Here is a 15802-nt window from a genome sequence, read left to right on the forward strand (position 1 = left end):
TGCAACTCTCACCTAAAAGCACCGATTCCCGTGTCCGGTCCGTCTTCTTCCGGATTGTCGCCCTTGAAGGAGGCCCTCGCTTCCTGTACGGCCTTCTCGATGAACTCATCGCTTATCCGCCGGGAGGGGTGCTCGTTGAAAACTGAATTCATTAAAGCTATCTTGGCGGAGCTACGTCGAGCTTCTGCTTTTGTAGGGCAATTCTGTGTATTGAAAATAAAATTAAAATATATCTTCCAAAAGCTCCTAATCAGTTAAAAATATAGTACCTGAAAACTTCCGAAACAACTACCGCCCGGTAGGGTGACGTAACATACGTAGGGTTGACTCGTGGATGGGATGGATTCGTATATCACTAGCGCGCCATTTTTCAGATCTGCTCCGCGGGCTGCCTTCATTTGCCAGAATTCCTGTAGCGCTTCGACTACATTCACTGTAAAGACAAGAAGAAAACATAGAAAACATATCGTTAGTTGTAGAAATATTATACTAATCTAATGTAAATAATAAAAATTTTATTATGCAGAATCACTGTTTACAGTAATACGGAAAAATAAGTCATATTTTTGTTTGTTTCAATTGTTATTGTCACTTTACCGTCTATAAGACATTCAAAAGTTTGAATCAACGTGATGGGTAGATGGAAAGTTCCTAAAACGCCCCAGTTATCATGCGTTAGTCCTGTTTTCAAGAAACTGTAACAGTTTAAGCTTGGGAAATACAACTAGAGATGTACCGAATATTCGGTTGGCCGAATATTCGGCGCCGAATACCGCCAAAAAACCGTTAAGCCGAATATTCGGCTCATCGAATAGTTGAGCTAAGTATTCGGCCGAATAGGCCGAATAGGCCGAATATCTACTACAGACTTGTAAATTTTTCAAATAATTTTGGATAATTTATCAAATATCCGAAAGTAATGTTGTAAAAGCTACACAATCATTAAAAACTTTTGGTTTCATCTAACTATCTATGGTGTATCCGCGTATCTTCCACTGTAGATCGTTCAGAAGAATGCTGAATGGTATCGTTTTATACTTTGATTATATTCAAGATTTTCAGGATATATTCAGGCTTGCTCATAAATCCAGTAAAGAATTCAGATAAGTCAAATCTGGCCGGGTTGTTCGGATATTGTTAACAACTTCCTGAGTTTTGCTTGGGTTTATTCAGATTATTTGCTAATTCAAATAAGAAACTGAAATTCCTCTTTAAAATTTTTTAGACTATGTGCTCAATAACGATTTTTCAAAAAATTAAAAATATACATAAATTTTGAACTATCTTAATTTTTTTTCAAATTGTCCTGAATGCCTGATCATGTGGATACGTGTGGTATGTTTAAGATTAAATATCATTTATCTTTCTTTTCAACAACTATTTTGAAGATACCTTGCTAAAATTCGACCTTCATCTAATGCAATATCAGAGAAGCAATTTCAAATAGCTTGGCACCTGTTTCGACATATTTTATCCCAGATTTCATAGTAACGCAATCTCTTTGGTGATAAACGCCCTAGAAGCGACTAGTCATCCGATGTCTTTTCAATTGTAAGTGACATTTTAAAAACCAGGAAGACCCCTACTGAGGGTTAAAGTTTAAGGCTAAAACCCTCTTTAAAGAAACGTACAACAACAACAAAGACCCCAACTTAAAAAATATCTTGTAATATATCATCCGATAATATCATCTGGTTGAGAATAATCGACTAAAAACATAAGGGGCATTAAATGGAAGAAATAGAAAGCATTGAAATAATCGCTTAGGTTTTTTTCATTACAAACTCAATAGAATATTCGACCGAATATTCGGCCGAATAGTTGAAAAGGTCAACCAACCAACCAATTTGTTTTAATGCTGTGATTTGCCATGGCATGTATGATTTTTTCCTTAAAATGGCCCTGATTATAGACAATTTCACAATTTAGTTTTTTCTTCATCTCGATATATATTTCAAGATACTTTCAATAAGGTGTAATTTAGCGAAGAAAAATGAATAAGAAATACTCTATGATACATCGGTAGACAATAATCTAAATTATGATTTGATGTTAAAAAATCCCACTAAACTCGTTTAAATATGCTTTTAATGAGTATGTTTTATTACGACCCATGTGCTCGATACAACGCGCCACTCATAAAATGCTGAAAATAGCATTATTTTTCGAAACGGCCAATTTTCATTGAAAGTTAACAAGAAGTGTAAAAACCACTTTTCAGGAATAATTCAGCCCGAATAAATCAACTTTGACTGTGTCCTAAATTTCATTTAGTCCATTTTGATTTTTCTTTCCAGTCAAAAAGTTTTAAGTATTGGTGTGTTTTAGGTCTTCGGCTGTTTTCGGGTGTATTCGGCTCTACGGCGCGTATTGAATACACTCCGGCACGAATTCACGAAACACATGGCAAATTGGCGATTCGCTTAGATGGGGCATAATAGAGCATGTTCCCCTACATCCTTGCTGGCTGTTTACTCCCGGGCTTGAACTTGCAGACATCGACTTTCTTGGTGGTCGAGTGGTTAGCGTAGTATGACGGTATTCACGGGACGAACTGATGGCATGGGTTCGATTCCCATCTCAGTACTGGGTGTTAATTGACTAAGACGGTGGTGTTTGTCTTTTTAAATGAATTCTATCACAAGATTATAATGGTTATTTTAAAGGTAGTCGCTGATTTTACCCCACTCATTTTATAATAATGTGAGTTCACAACGATCTGAATACTGTTTTTCCTGTGTTTCTTTGTAAGAACTTTATCTAGTTTTTTATGAATGAACTTGAAACCTGTTTCTGTTCTGTTTTTTTGAATTTATGGCCCTGTTGTGGTCTTTTCTAAATTCGAGGATTTTTATAGGAATCAGATCTGGAATTTTGAAACGTTGCAAATGATGTAAAATCTTTTCTTGTTATCGATGATTCCTCTTTTATTGATTGTTATTTTATCATCAGGCCGGAACAAATGTCAAATTCTTCTTATGTTAACCCAATTCCCCCCCTCCCCTCTCACTCCTTCCAATTGCCCGAATATGATGATTTTACTGCAAAATTTGATGAATTCTACGAAAAACATTTGAAAGAACAAAAGTCTAACTGTAGAAGATGGGAACTGCATCACTGTTTGTTTCGAGATTTTTGAAAATTTCTATCTCAAATAACTTGATTCTTTGATTTTGTGTAATTTAGATTGTATGCAATTTTGCTGCATGCAAGGTTACTACAAAATGGGCATGCAAAGTTTACTACACTTATCATGGGCTACTTATCATGGGCCACATAATATATCTTGGAGTTTTTATAGGCACTCATAACCTAAAATACATTTCTTTCATCTGTACAGTTTTCTCATGCCAAATGAACTGTTATGAAAAATATTGTGTCAATTTTTTTCAATGCTATAGAGACGAACCTAAACCCTATATATCGAGTTTTTCAAATTGTTCGGACATACACAACTCTCTTTTTTTCATTTCCTCACCCTAAATAATTTTAAATAACAAAATGAATTGTGAAATTATAGTTTTAAGTCAACTCATAAACTTTGCATGTTATTTTACCGTTTTGGATTTGGTTGGCCTATATTTTCTAGCGTTTTTCAAAATTAAAACCAAAAACAAACAAAAAAACAAGAACAACAAACAAACAAAACAAACAAAATTTTATACCGTATCGTTAGAAATATTGAAAGCCGTAACCTTGCTATTATATTTTTCCAGTTGTTCAAGAACCAAGTAAGATTTTAAAATATATTTCAGTATTTTTGAAGAACATTCATCTTTTAATAGAAAAAAAGAATCTGTAGAAACCACAGAAAAGTTTCTCATGAAAATATATTTTAGAAAATACCTACGTACCTACTTTTGTCGAAAAGAGGGAAGCTAAATTCGCCCGGGGGCTCGATATGCCTTTATATCCCCTTAGGGGAGAAGCGGGCTATTCGCGCCTTTATACACATGAGCAGCTGTTTTCTATACATTGGAGTAATTTTTATGTTGAAATCTCCTTCAGTTTTCGAGAAATCGATATTATTTTAACTGTTATCTAAAATGCCGATCCTCAAACCGTGCGGGCTAAATGTGCCTATTTATGTTATGGGCAAAATTTTTGTTTTTCTGATAAAATTTCCGTATATTACTTTGATTTATCGGCCTAGCGGTGAAAAGTGATGTCCTTTTTAGTAGGGACATCTAAAGATAATGAAATTTTTTTTTATATAGATGGATAGAAGGTTAGAAGAAATGAAAGATGGTGAAAATGAGCGGGTAGAATTTGTCTAGAAGCATTACCATCACATACCAAATTTTTGTTCCTCACGAGCCTACTACTATGAAGTGGTAGATACAGATAGAGTTGCATCTACCACCACACATTAGTAGGCTTAGCGTGGTCCGCCCCACAAGCGAGAACTTGTAGTGCGGACGAACAAAAAGATGGTATGTGATCGCTCAGATAACGCTCAGATCGCTGTTTTACTTCTCGAATATACTTGTGACGAGCGTATGGACACCAGCAGCGCCCTCGGACATAATCTGAACTTTGGGAATTGTGACATCGAGCGTGTTGAAGAAGCAATAGGAGAGATTGACTGGCAATCAGCTTTTATAAACTTAACTGTAGATGCAGCAGTATCGGCATTCTACGAACGACTCTGGGATACATTACGCCAACACACGCCACCTAGAAGATTCAACCGTCATCAGCCTTACAAGCTCCCTTGGTGGAACTCCGAGCTAAGAAGAAGCCGTAATTTAGTTCGTAAAGCGCGAAAACGCTACTTCCAAGATAAGACGGATCAAACCAAAGGCTACTTATCGAGACTAGAAGCCGACTATGAAGCTCTTCGTAATACCGCCTTTGAACTATACATCTTAAAAATTGAACGCAACGTAAAACAAGATCCTTCTACATTCTGGAGATATGTTAAAAGTCGCCGTCTTACCAACACCGTACCGTCGTCTGTATCGTTTCGTGACCGCACGTCGGAAACCGTTAAAGAGTCCGCTGATTTGTATGCCGAGTTCTTTAGCAGCGTGTATAGTTTTCAATCTCCGAACTGTTCTGATATCTACTTTGATGCTCTACCAAACTATGACATTAGACTGCCACAGCCTCATTTAACTGCCCAGGAGATTTTCAATGTTTTAAGTAACTTAGACCCGTCGAAAGGGCCTGGTCCGGATGGAATTCCATCGTCGTTGGCATCAAAACTCGCTGCTTCTCTTGCCACACCGCTCAGTATGATATTTAACCGATCGATTTCTGAATGTGTTTTTCCAAGCTTTTGGAAAATGGCTGCAATATCTCCAATCCATAAGTCTGGAAACGCTCACCGTGTTGAGAACTACCGACCAATATCAATTCTTTGCTGTTTTTCCAAAGTTCTTGAAGTTTTGATATATGAAAGGTTTTATTCTGCAGCTACTCCGATAATTACCGAATTCCAGCACGGTTTCGTTAAGAAAAGATCGACTGTGACAAACCTGATGTGTTATGTTAATGAATTACACACCGCAACCGATAAAAAACTTCAAGTGGATTCAGTATATATCGACTTCGCCAAGGCCTTCGACACAGTACCCCACAGCATTGCAGTGATGAAACTAGAGCGCTATGGTTTTCCTACATGGGCAACCAGGTGGCTGCACTCGTACCTGATAAATCGCCAAGGATTCATAAACATCCGTGGAACACATTCCTCGGTGTTCGATATGCCGTCTGGAATCCCACAAGGCAGTCATTTAGGCCCGCTTATCTTTGTGCTTTTTGTAAATGACTTGGCAACCTGTCTTAAGTCATCAAAGCTTCTGTATGCTGATGACCTGAAATTCTACAGAGTAATCGATTCAATTGTGGATTGCGCAGCGCTTCAAGAGGATATAGAAAGGTTATTGCTCTGGTGTGAAACAAATGGAATGAAAGTGAATGCTGAAAAGTGTAAATGCATAAGCTTTTTCAGAACCAGAGCTTCAGTTACCTTCGACTACTCGTTCCGCGACGCTACACTAGAAAGAACAACCGTGATAAAAGATCTTGGAGTAACATTCGATCAAAAGCTCTCTTTCGTTCAGCATATGGCAACAACTACAGCAAAGGCTTTCGCTTTGTTCGGATTCCTTCGCAGAAATACTTCGAGTTTCAAAGACCCTTATGCTCTAAAGACTGTGTTCTGCTCGCTCGTACGCAGTGTCTTGGAATACGCCGCACCAGTTTGGACACCTTATCATTCCGTTCACATAGACAGAATTGAGAGGGTCCAGAAAAGATTTCTTCGTTTCGCATTGCGTCATCTGCCTTGGCGAGATCCCGTTCGATTGCCACCGTACTCCGATAGATGTGGTCTATTATCATTGACGTCGCTGAGCCAAAGGAGAATTTATCTACAACGAATGTTCGTCTATGATATTATTACGAATGCTATCGATTGTCCGCAACTGCTTTGCTCTTTGAACCTACACGCTCCAGCTCGACAGCTTCGTAACCAGACTCTTTTCTGGCTACCAAGAAGCAGGACAGTATTCGGCCAAAATCATCCACTACAACGATGCTGCCAAGTGTTTAATGATGTTTCTTATTTGTTCGACTTCAATGTATCCAAAGCAAAATTTAAATGTTTGATTCGTGATGTAACCTAATTTTAAGCCAACTATATAACCTAATTTAAGATCGATACTCATGGTCTGTATGACAACATAGTCAAAGACATCAAATAAATAAATAGATAAGCTCCCTTTAACTCAGAAACGCATCTATCGATGTTTAAGTCTTCTCAGTTTGTTATCTTCGCATTCGTTACATGCGGGGTTTGCATGCGAAACGGTACGGTCGATAGTCTGATAGTGACCAACCACCGATGCTATGATGTCGTGTTTTTATTTCTTTTTGGCCAAAGTTATTTAATTTTATGGAGTCGCTAAGCCTACTAATGTGTGGTGGTAGATGCAACTCTATCTGTATCTACCACTTCATAGTAGTAGGCTCGTGAGGAACAAAAATTTGGTATGTGATGGTAATACTTCTAGACAAATTCTACCCGCTCATTTTCACCATCTTTCATTTCTTCTAACCTTCTATCCATCTATATAAAAAATTTCATTATCTTTAGATGTCCCTACTAAAAAGGACATCACTTTTCACCGCTAGGCCGGTAAATCAAAGTAACAAACAAAAATTACGGTGGTTAATCTCTTCATAAAATTAAATAACTTTGGCCAAAAAGAAATAAAAACACGACATCATAGCATCGGTGGTTGGTCACTATCAGACTATCGACCGTACCGTTTCGCATGCAAACCCCGCATGTAACGAATGCGAAGATAACAAACTGAGAAGACTTAAACATCGATAGATGCGTTTCTGAGTTAAAGGGAGCTTATCTGAGCGATCACATACCATCTTTTTGTTCGTCCGCACTACAAGTTCTCGCTTGTGGGGCGGACCACGCTAAGCCTACTAATGTGTGGTGGTAGATGCAACTCTATCTGTATCTACCACTTCATAGTAGTAGGCTCGTGAGGAACAAAAATTTGGTATGTGATGGTAATGCTTCTAGACAAATTCTACCCGCTCATTTTCACCATCTTTCATTTCTTCTAACCTTCTATCCATCTATATAAAAAATTTCATTATCTTTAGATGTCCCTACTAAAAAGGACATCACTTTTCACCGCTAGGCCGATAAATCAAAGTAACAAACAAAAATTACGGTGGTTAATCTCTTCATAAAATTTCCGTATATTTCCATTGAAAAAGCTTAAAACTGGTAACTTTCATACGACAAAGCTTCATAAAAGTTTTATAAAAATCTAAGTTTTTTATAATTTTCTGGAATTAAACAAAAGTTAGGGTTGACATATTATGAAGGCAGTTCATCCATAAGATAAACTTCAACAAATCTTTTTGAGATCTTAGATTTCCTTCAAGATATGAATAAGAGCTTATATTTGAAGCTGTCATGATAAAAATCATATGTTTATTCTATTAAACATGTTATTATATGATACAGGCATTTTACAAACATGATGGGGGCATACAAAAACACTCTCTTATTCCACTTTCTAATCACTATGAAACCTTCAAAAAAGCATAAATTTGTTCTACTTTTGAGGTTCATTTGAATAAGTATGAGTTTTTAATTTTTTTTTAGAATTGGTATCACCTTCAAAATGCATTGATAAGATATTTTGTCTTGTCTGCCATTGCGTCAAACTTCCATAGGCGCATTTAAGAACATTTTTTCCTACTTTTTGATAAGTCGATAGGTACTTCAAAAAGTGTCAAAAAGTTTTGATTTTGAAGAAAAATTTACAAAATTTTACTTTGAAAACTACACCCAAAATTCAGCCTCTGTGCCAATGGCGTGTAGTCAATTACATAGCATCATTGGTACAAGAAGATAACGCGACCGGTGCTGATTCGATTTGCTCCCACTGGCATTAATCTCCCAAGTTAACCGAATTGCGTATGTCTGAAAGAAACAAAATAAAAACATTTGCACGTCCCTCCCTATCGCATCACAAGATTGTTTGTTGTTTGTTTGTTTTATTATAGAGGCTTGCTGGGTAGATTCGCCTCTGCATCACAAGACGAAGAAGGATGGAAATAAATACCGGCCAACACCAGGCAGCCAGCGAACCGAGCACTGTGCGTGTGAATGTAGCAAAAGCAACAACAAAAATATCCTTCTAATTCAATCCACTGGCACCGGCAAACCACGGCCAAGCTGTGCGTGTGTATGCAGTAAAAGCAACAAAAAAAACATTCCTTCAATTCACCGGCAAACAACCACGCACCGGCCAAGCTGCCCGGCTTTAGCAGCTGTGTATATGTAGCGTGTGTATGTAATAGCAGGCGGTAAGCAAACACAGTTCTCATTCAATGGGTTTCCCGTTTCCTTCACTCCCGTTCCCTTTCCCGTTTCCATAACAAAACAAGCTGCCCGGCTTTGGCAGCAGTGTATATGTAGCGTGTGTATGTAATAGCAGGCAGTAAGCAAAGCACAGTTCTCATTCAATGGGTTTCCCGTTCCTTCACTCCCGTTCCCTTTCCCGTTTCCATCCCAAGACAAAGGAATGCATTGAAAGAAGGCCAAACGCCGGGAAGCCGCCGTTGTGCGTTTTTTTTCGATTGATCGGTGACAGAAAGCCTATGACAAATATCCCTCGTCCTGCATGAAGCTTGAATAGTACACTGGTTAAAATGCCGGTCTGGCAAGACGCTATGAACGGTAATTTGAGTTCGATTCTCACTACGGCGCTGTGGTTTTAATTTTTATTTTTTTTGTTTCTGGGATGAATTATCCAATAGGAATAGGTTTTTCTTGTTTCGCTTGAATGTAGTGGTCATCATTTTGGTTGGGAGCCGAGTCCTTATGCCAGTTACGGTTTTTCAAACATACCGTTTTCGGCACAGTGCACATTCAGCGCATTATCGGCACAGAGATATGCTACATAGGCATTGGATTTTTGCAACCTCTTCTATGGGTGTATGATAAATAGATTCTTAGAAACTTCAAAAGTGTTTAGTCATCACTCGTCGTAATCAAACACAACTGCACAACTCGTGCTGAAAAAATCTTCTTTATGCAAATGCAACAAGTAACTTTTCTTATTCATAGACGGATTTTGCGCCAACTCGACACAGTAAATATCTGGCACTATCCTCTCAGAATCGAATGAAACTTTGTGTGAACACATCCTCACGTAGTTAAGGCACTCGGCATACTTAGTTTTCTCGGGAATGATCTAGATTAACATTTGAAAAGGGCCAAACTTTTCAGGCCAATTTACTATGAAAATGTTTAGCTCTAAAATAATAATTCCTACACAAATGTGGCCTCCCCTTCCCATGAGGTTCCAAAAAAAAATAAGCAAAATGTTCTTCTCAAAACTCGAAATTTAAAAATTCTTAATCAAATTTTTATAAACGACTAAAGTTATTTAAGTGTAATCATCTCGACTCAGAACTCAAGCAAAAACCTCGAATTCTAAGTCCAGGACTACAATTCTACTACAGTTTTTCAAAAAAAAAAAAATCTCATTTGTTGATAGAAATTGATTTGCGAATATCGAATTTCTATACATTAAAACTTGAATTGTCAGATTGCCCAGATGTTGCCCGTTTTTGTTTATTGACTACCAAATCAAACGAATTTTTAATTGATGCATTAGGAATAAAATTACGTATGTTTCGTTCAAATTTTTTGAGCAAATTTTACCATAATTTACATGAACGATTTAAAAAAACTTAAAATATGATTTAAATAACATTGATTGATGTGTTTTGATAGAAAAAACAAGTTTTAAGTGATTGACCTTATGATTTTATTGAATAATTTTGATATTGGGGTAAATAACCCGAAATTGCACGGCCCGGGTATAAGCGGAAAAATATATGATAAGCTTAGGTTAGAATAATTCTGAATTTTATGGAACCTAATTTGTTTATCAACATTGAAATTGGAAGTCTGTTTCGAATCTTGGTTTTACAACGCTTCAACTTTTGGTTCTTTTGAAGAATTGGAACTGAAGAAAGAATTCATCTTAAAAGGCAATAATTGCCTATTAATTGAGTATCAAATAGGCAAAATTTGGTTAATATTTGAAATTTTTTCTGTTAGAAAAAATGTAATTTCAAAATCTTAAATATCTATTTTTTCCAAGGCTTGCAAATAAACAGCAGGACATTTTAAAAGGGTAAGGCCCTATAAGAAAAATGGATAGGAACCCTATAAAATGGTTTTCTTTGAAGAAAAAAAGAAAATGGAAATAGTGGGAGGGTCGAGGAGAATGTGTGAAGGTAAAATTTAATTTGTATTTCGAAGGTAAAACTTCATCAGCTTCATTGTTCTTTTTTCGATTATAAATGTTTTTAAAACAAATCGTTAATAAGCATGGAAAAATTTATGAACTAACATTTGTAAATGTTATGAACGTGTTTTGTATCCTTTATGATCAAGAAAACTCGTTAAAACCGTCAAAATAGAGACTGATCAATCTAACCCCAAAGCATCAAATTCTGAACAGAGACGAAATCGATGTTTAAATCAAATTTTAAGCAGTCTAGTAAATTTCTGCAACCATGTTTTACGTTCATAGGAGTCCAGTACTGGTTTTTAAAATATTAAACATGCCACATTCCCCTTAACTGAAAAAGTAATTGGAAAATATTGAAAAAAGTGATCAATCTTACCCCGGGTTACGGTATTTAAGCGGATACAAAAAGTTTGCCACCAAATTACCCCTCCCTCTCCTCCCAAGAGCCAATTCATCCTACGGCCCTACGCAAATAGATCTTAAAAATATTTTGTCTTTATATATGTATGTCTTGATCTTATGCTTTTCTTGCGCTTTTAAATCACAATTGTGTTTTCACCGAAAGGACAATTTCTTAGGAATTTGTTGTTCAACCATCAATATTTTTTAACCATTCCAATTTTTTTTTATTTTCAAAACCATTTCAATTCCACTTTTTGTTAGTGTGTGGGAGATTTTTTTAATCATATTTAGCATCTTGAATCTCGATAAGGTACCGTAAAATGGGGGAACTTTAATCACTTTTTTCATTCATTTTTTGAATATTTTGGAAGGGGTTTTCGTAATACCTTCAAGCTTTAAAACCCTTACTGATGTGAGGAGTATCAAACATGATCATTGATGGTAGTAAATTCAAATGACATTTGTTGTTATAATTAAATGTTTGTTACAACACTAGATTCCAGTTTCGGGGTGACTTTGTTCACTATGGTTTTGAGGTATCTCAACATCTTCAAATTTACTGTTTTGATGCCATTAAGCATAGAAGACTAGAAATATCGATAACAGTATTTTTTTGTTTGGACTCAATTGAATTTTTCAACGTTTTCTTTAAAAAACAAATATACTCGAAAGATGAACAATGTTGAGGCAAAATAAGACAGACATTTTGAGGCAAAAATTATAAACATTTCTCAATATTTTTTGGCCTCAAAAACAAATAAAATGTTACTTTCATGCAATTCCCTAAATCCTCTTACTGTTCCCATGTTCTTTTTTCTTCAAACTTAACCATTTGATAGGATTTTTAGCCATTTTTCTTTACGGGCTTTTTTTTAAAAAATGACCGTTTTTTTCAATATCCAAAAATTATTATCAAATGACGATAAAAATAACACTTAAATTTAACCTAAATCAGAAAAAAGATGAACTTTCAAATTAAATAACCCATTTGCTCCTAAATGTTTAAATTTGATCAGGAGAGATGTTTGTTTGTGAGCCTTAAAAAAACAGATATTTAAGGATTTTAAATTGATATTTTAAGTAATATAAAAATCTCCTAATAAAAAGCAAATTCAGCTTATTTGTAACTCAACTCACAGGCTTTCAAACGTAGTAAACAGTTAACAGATATTTTAACTTTATACTTAGTTGAAGAAAATTATCTGCAAATATTTCATGTCGATCAAAGTTACCCCGCTGATCCAAGTTCCCCCAGTTTACGGTAGCAGTAATCAGCAGGAGCTCGAAAATCCGAGGTGACTGCTGACTTATCTACACGACCCTTAAATTTTAGTCAAAGTCTACTGATCAATTGACTTTTTATTAACTCAATAATTAGCTTAGATTTCAATTGTTGAAAAACTACCTAAACTTTTTACAAAAAAACTTACACAAGTACAAACTACTCACAACATTTTACTAGCATTGACAATCAATACAGAAGAATGCTCCGTTTGATATTAAATGATTTTAAATATAAAAATCAATATGTTATTTCTTGTTTGAAGAATAATTTTATCTATTTGTATGGACTGCAAAGTCAATTACAACACATATGTTCTCAATCAAACAATCAATCTTACCACCGTAATCCCCGTCGTCGTATAGCGCCGGTATATGCGGAATTGACCAGATGGGCTCTTCAGAGTATACCATCATCTTGTCACCCCCACTGATGCTCCACAACTGCTCGACCGATAATACACAATTGTCACTGTTTTTTGATTGAACCCCGGAACACTTTACACTTGACTCGCAATCTTCGTCACAGGCTCTGTACGGCACAGCTTTGCATCACTTATAGATATCCCCCCTACTCGAGAGTTCGACGGTTGGTTCGAATATTTTGATCAGATATTTGAAGTGTTATGTCTATATGCTAACGGGGCGCACGAATCCACGCGCTCTGCTTGCTGCTGCACAAAATATGTTGTTCCGATGTTTTATGTCTCTTTGTTGGTTGGTTTATTTTCTTTCGTCTCCTGATCTTTTCTCTTCGATTGCTCCCGCTTCATTTTACTCTGTTTTATGGATGTATAAATATTTTTTTGGTTGGTTGGTTTGATAATACGACGACCGCCGGCCGTCGAGGCAGAATCACCTTCAGGAAACGAGAGAGCTTCACCGGCCAGTCAGTGGACCCCGACCGACCTCCGAACCGAATGAGAGGGGCCAATGGTTCTCAGGTTTCACCGAATTGGTTTTATTTTTGCCTTTCTTCGCTGTAATGCTTTGTTAATAACAGCATATCAAGCAGCAGCAGCAGCAACATCAGCAAAAGCAGCAGCAGCGGCAGCAGTAGTAATAATAATAAAAACACTATAGCGGTGCGGTGTCGATAATCCCTTTACCGTCTTCTCTTTTCCCGGCGCCGATCCAGTGGTTCATTCACAAGATTAAGGCTTTCTGGATAAATCATCACACGGGAGATGCGAAAGACTTCCCCGCTCGCTTCTCCGGGTGTTTTTTTTTCTCGATCAGAGAACTTTCGTCAGACAATACCTTCACGGAGAATACCCATACAAGAAAATTTGTTTCCCTACACCCCGAGACGAAATAATGAAAGCATCTTTTGGCTTTTATGCAACAAAACCAACCTCTACCTATGTATGTATATTGGAATATGGGTTCGTTTCCTCTTTTACGGTCGAGATCACACGGCATTGAAGTCTTCTGTCGAGAATTTGGAACTCGTCGGTATCCAAACTGGACTACTGAAGGAGTTAAACTTATCGTTGTTATAGAATTTGTAAGTTAAGCGGAATTTCGAAATCCACAAACTTTAAACTGTAATTGATTTCGTAACAGAAGCATTAGATTGGAGGAATCGCCCGTTCAAGGCTTCGATTTTGAAGTACAACATTTTTTGGATTTCAATCGACCTGTGAGAAACAACTAGCAGCACAAGCATTGTACCTATATTGATTTCTTATTTCCCACATTAGTTCAAAAATTAGATCCAACTTCCAAATGGATCCGAAAAAATGAGGAAAAAAACATCCATTGGTGTTTTGCCTTTTCCCCAATTCCACTCCGTTTCGATAATTTACATTGGCATTCTCAGGTTTAATTGATTTTTCCCCGATCGTTTCCCGTAGCTCTTCTTCAGACCGGTGATGTTTTTTGTTCCCCACAAACCAACCACACCGGCCGCCGAACCGAGGAAAGGATGCTAGGGATTAGCGATCGGCAGCGGCTTTCGAAAAAATATTATTATGCTTTCGACACGAGAGCTGTTTTCGGGTTTCCTGATTGAAGGATTAAGACGCCATCAGCTATGTATTCGGGGAAGGCGAACTCGGTGGCGACCGAATGATGAATGGATCGGTACCTGTATATATCTCATGAAACTTCCGTGAGCCCTACCGTAATCGTTCTCGTCGAGTTGTTTGAATGGTGATGAGGAAACCTTTTTAAGAAGAAAACGGTGTTGTATACATAATTTTGAATGATTTCAAATTATTTTCAACTTTAAATTTATACTTCAAATGAATTGGTTCGCTCGAGTTTTTTTAAATTCATATATCTTATTGAGTTTGAAAGAACACTAGGCTCAAACACATATTGCCAAAAAAATATCAAGAAGAACTAAACCTATAAAATTTGACTGTTTGTTTTATAAACTTTCAAAATGTTCTTTTAAGCTGTTTAAATGGAGATATAAAAAGCTTTGTTGAGCATTATAAACTTGTAAAATATGAAACTCCATAATAATATAGTATAAATGCAGAAAAAAGGCTTTTTTAACCCTAAATTCAACTTAAACTGAAGAAAAACGCGCAACCCATACATACAGGAAAAATTCAACTATGTAATATAAAATAGTTGAATTCTTCCTGTATGTATGAGCTGCGCGTTTTTCTTCAGTTTTAGTTGAATTTAGGGTTAAAAAAGCCTTTTTTTTTTAACAGGTCGTATGAGCTACTTGGCTTGTTTCAAGAAAATAGCTATTGAAGTTTCGTAAAACCTCTTTTTAAATGTTGCATAATGGAAACAAATATCTTGAAACTTTTTAGCGATTTCTCTCAAACTTACTAGAAGTACTGGGTTTTAAACAATGGGATGCAAAAGTGAAACTTGGTTGAAAGTAACCCTCTTTAAAATGTCTAGAATCTGCTGAGTGAGACTGATCGTCAAGTCAGTAATACAAAAATAATGGAAGTGATTTTTTTTAGTCAAAAGTAACTCACATTGAATTTATCTAGCAAAAAATTACAGCCGTCTATTATAATTTTAGCGAGACGTTGGTTGAATTATTAATGACTTCATATACGATTTCGCCTTTTCTAAAACTGGTAACTTTGAAAGTTGATTTGTAACTTTTGAACGGAACATTAGATGGCACTGTTTCAAGTTAGTTTTTAACGTAATTTTCCAAACAAAGCATTTGAAATATTACTCACTTTTTTGAAGATTTTTTGTATGAGCTTGTACGTCTGTTCTCTGTGCTATTCGTATCAAGACGAAACACATCTACATTAGAGTGCCCCAAATGACTTGACTTTTGAAAAAATTATGCGCTGCAGCCTAAAATTGATCCTTGGCCTAGT

General features: G+C 36.3%; 1 protein-coding gene across 4 annotated transcripts in view; it reads right to left on the reverse strand.

Annotated features, from left to right (window-relative positions):
* The window catches only part of LOC129746736 (protein limb expression 1 homolog), a 185159-nt gene that overhangs the window by 1762 nt on the left and 167595 nt on the right, over positions 1-15802 (reverse strand). For 2 of the 4 annotated variants that reach the window (XM_055740595.1, XM_055740597.1), the window contains exons 2-4: positions 12836-13273; positions 270-433; positions 13-203 (exon numbers count right to left, since the gene is read on the reverse strand). In XM_055740595.1, the coding sequence (XP_055596570.1) occupies positions 13-203; positions 270-433; positions 12836-12911 (431 nt within the window). In that variant the 5' untranslated portion in view covers positions 12912-13273. Of the gene's footprint in view, positions 1-12; positions 204-269; positions 434-12835; positions 13274-13353; positions 14156-15802 lie in introns of those variants that run through there. The other 2 variants (XM_055740596.1, XM_055740594.1) reach the window with 2 other exon arrangements.

Source organism: Uranotaenia lowii, chromosome 2 (assembly GCF_029784155.1).
Source record: "Uranotaenia lowii strain MFRU-FL chromosome 2, ASM2978415v1, whole genome shotgun sequence".
Lineage (NCBI taxonomy): Eukaryota > Metazoa > Arthropoda > Insecta > Diptera > Culicidae > Uranotaenia > Uranotaenia lowii.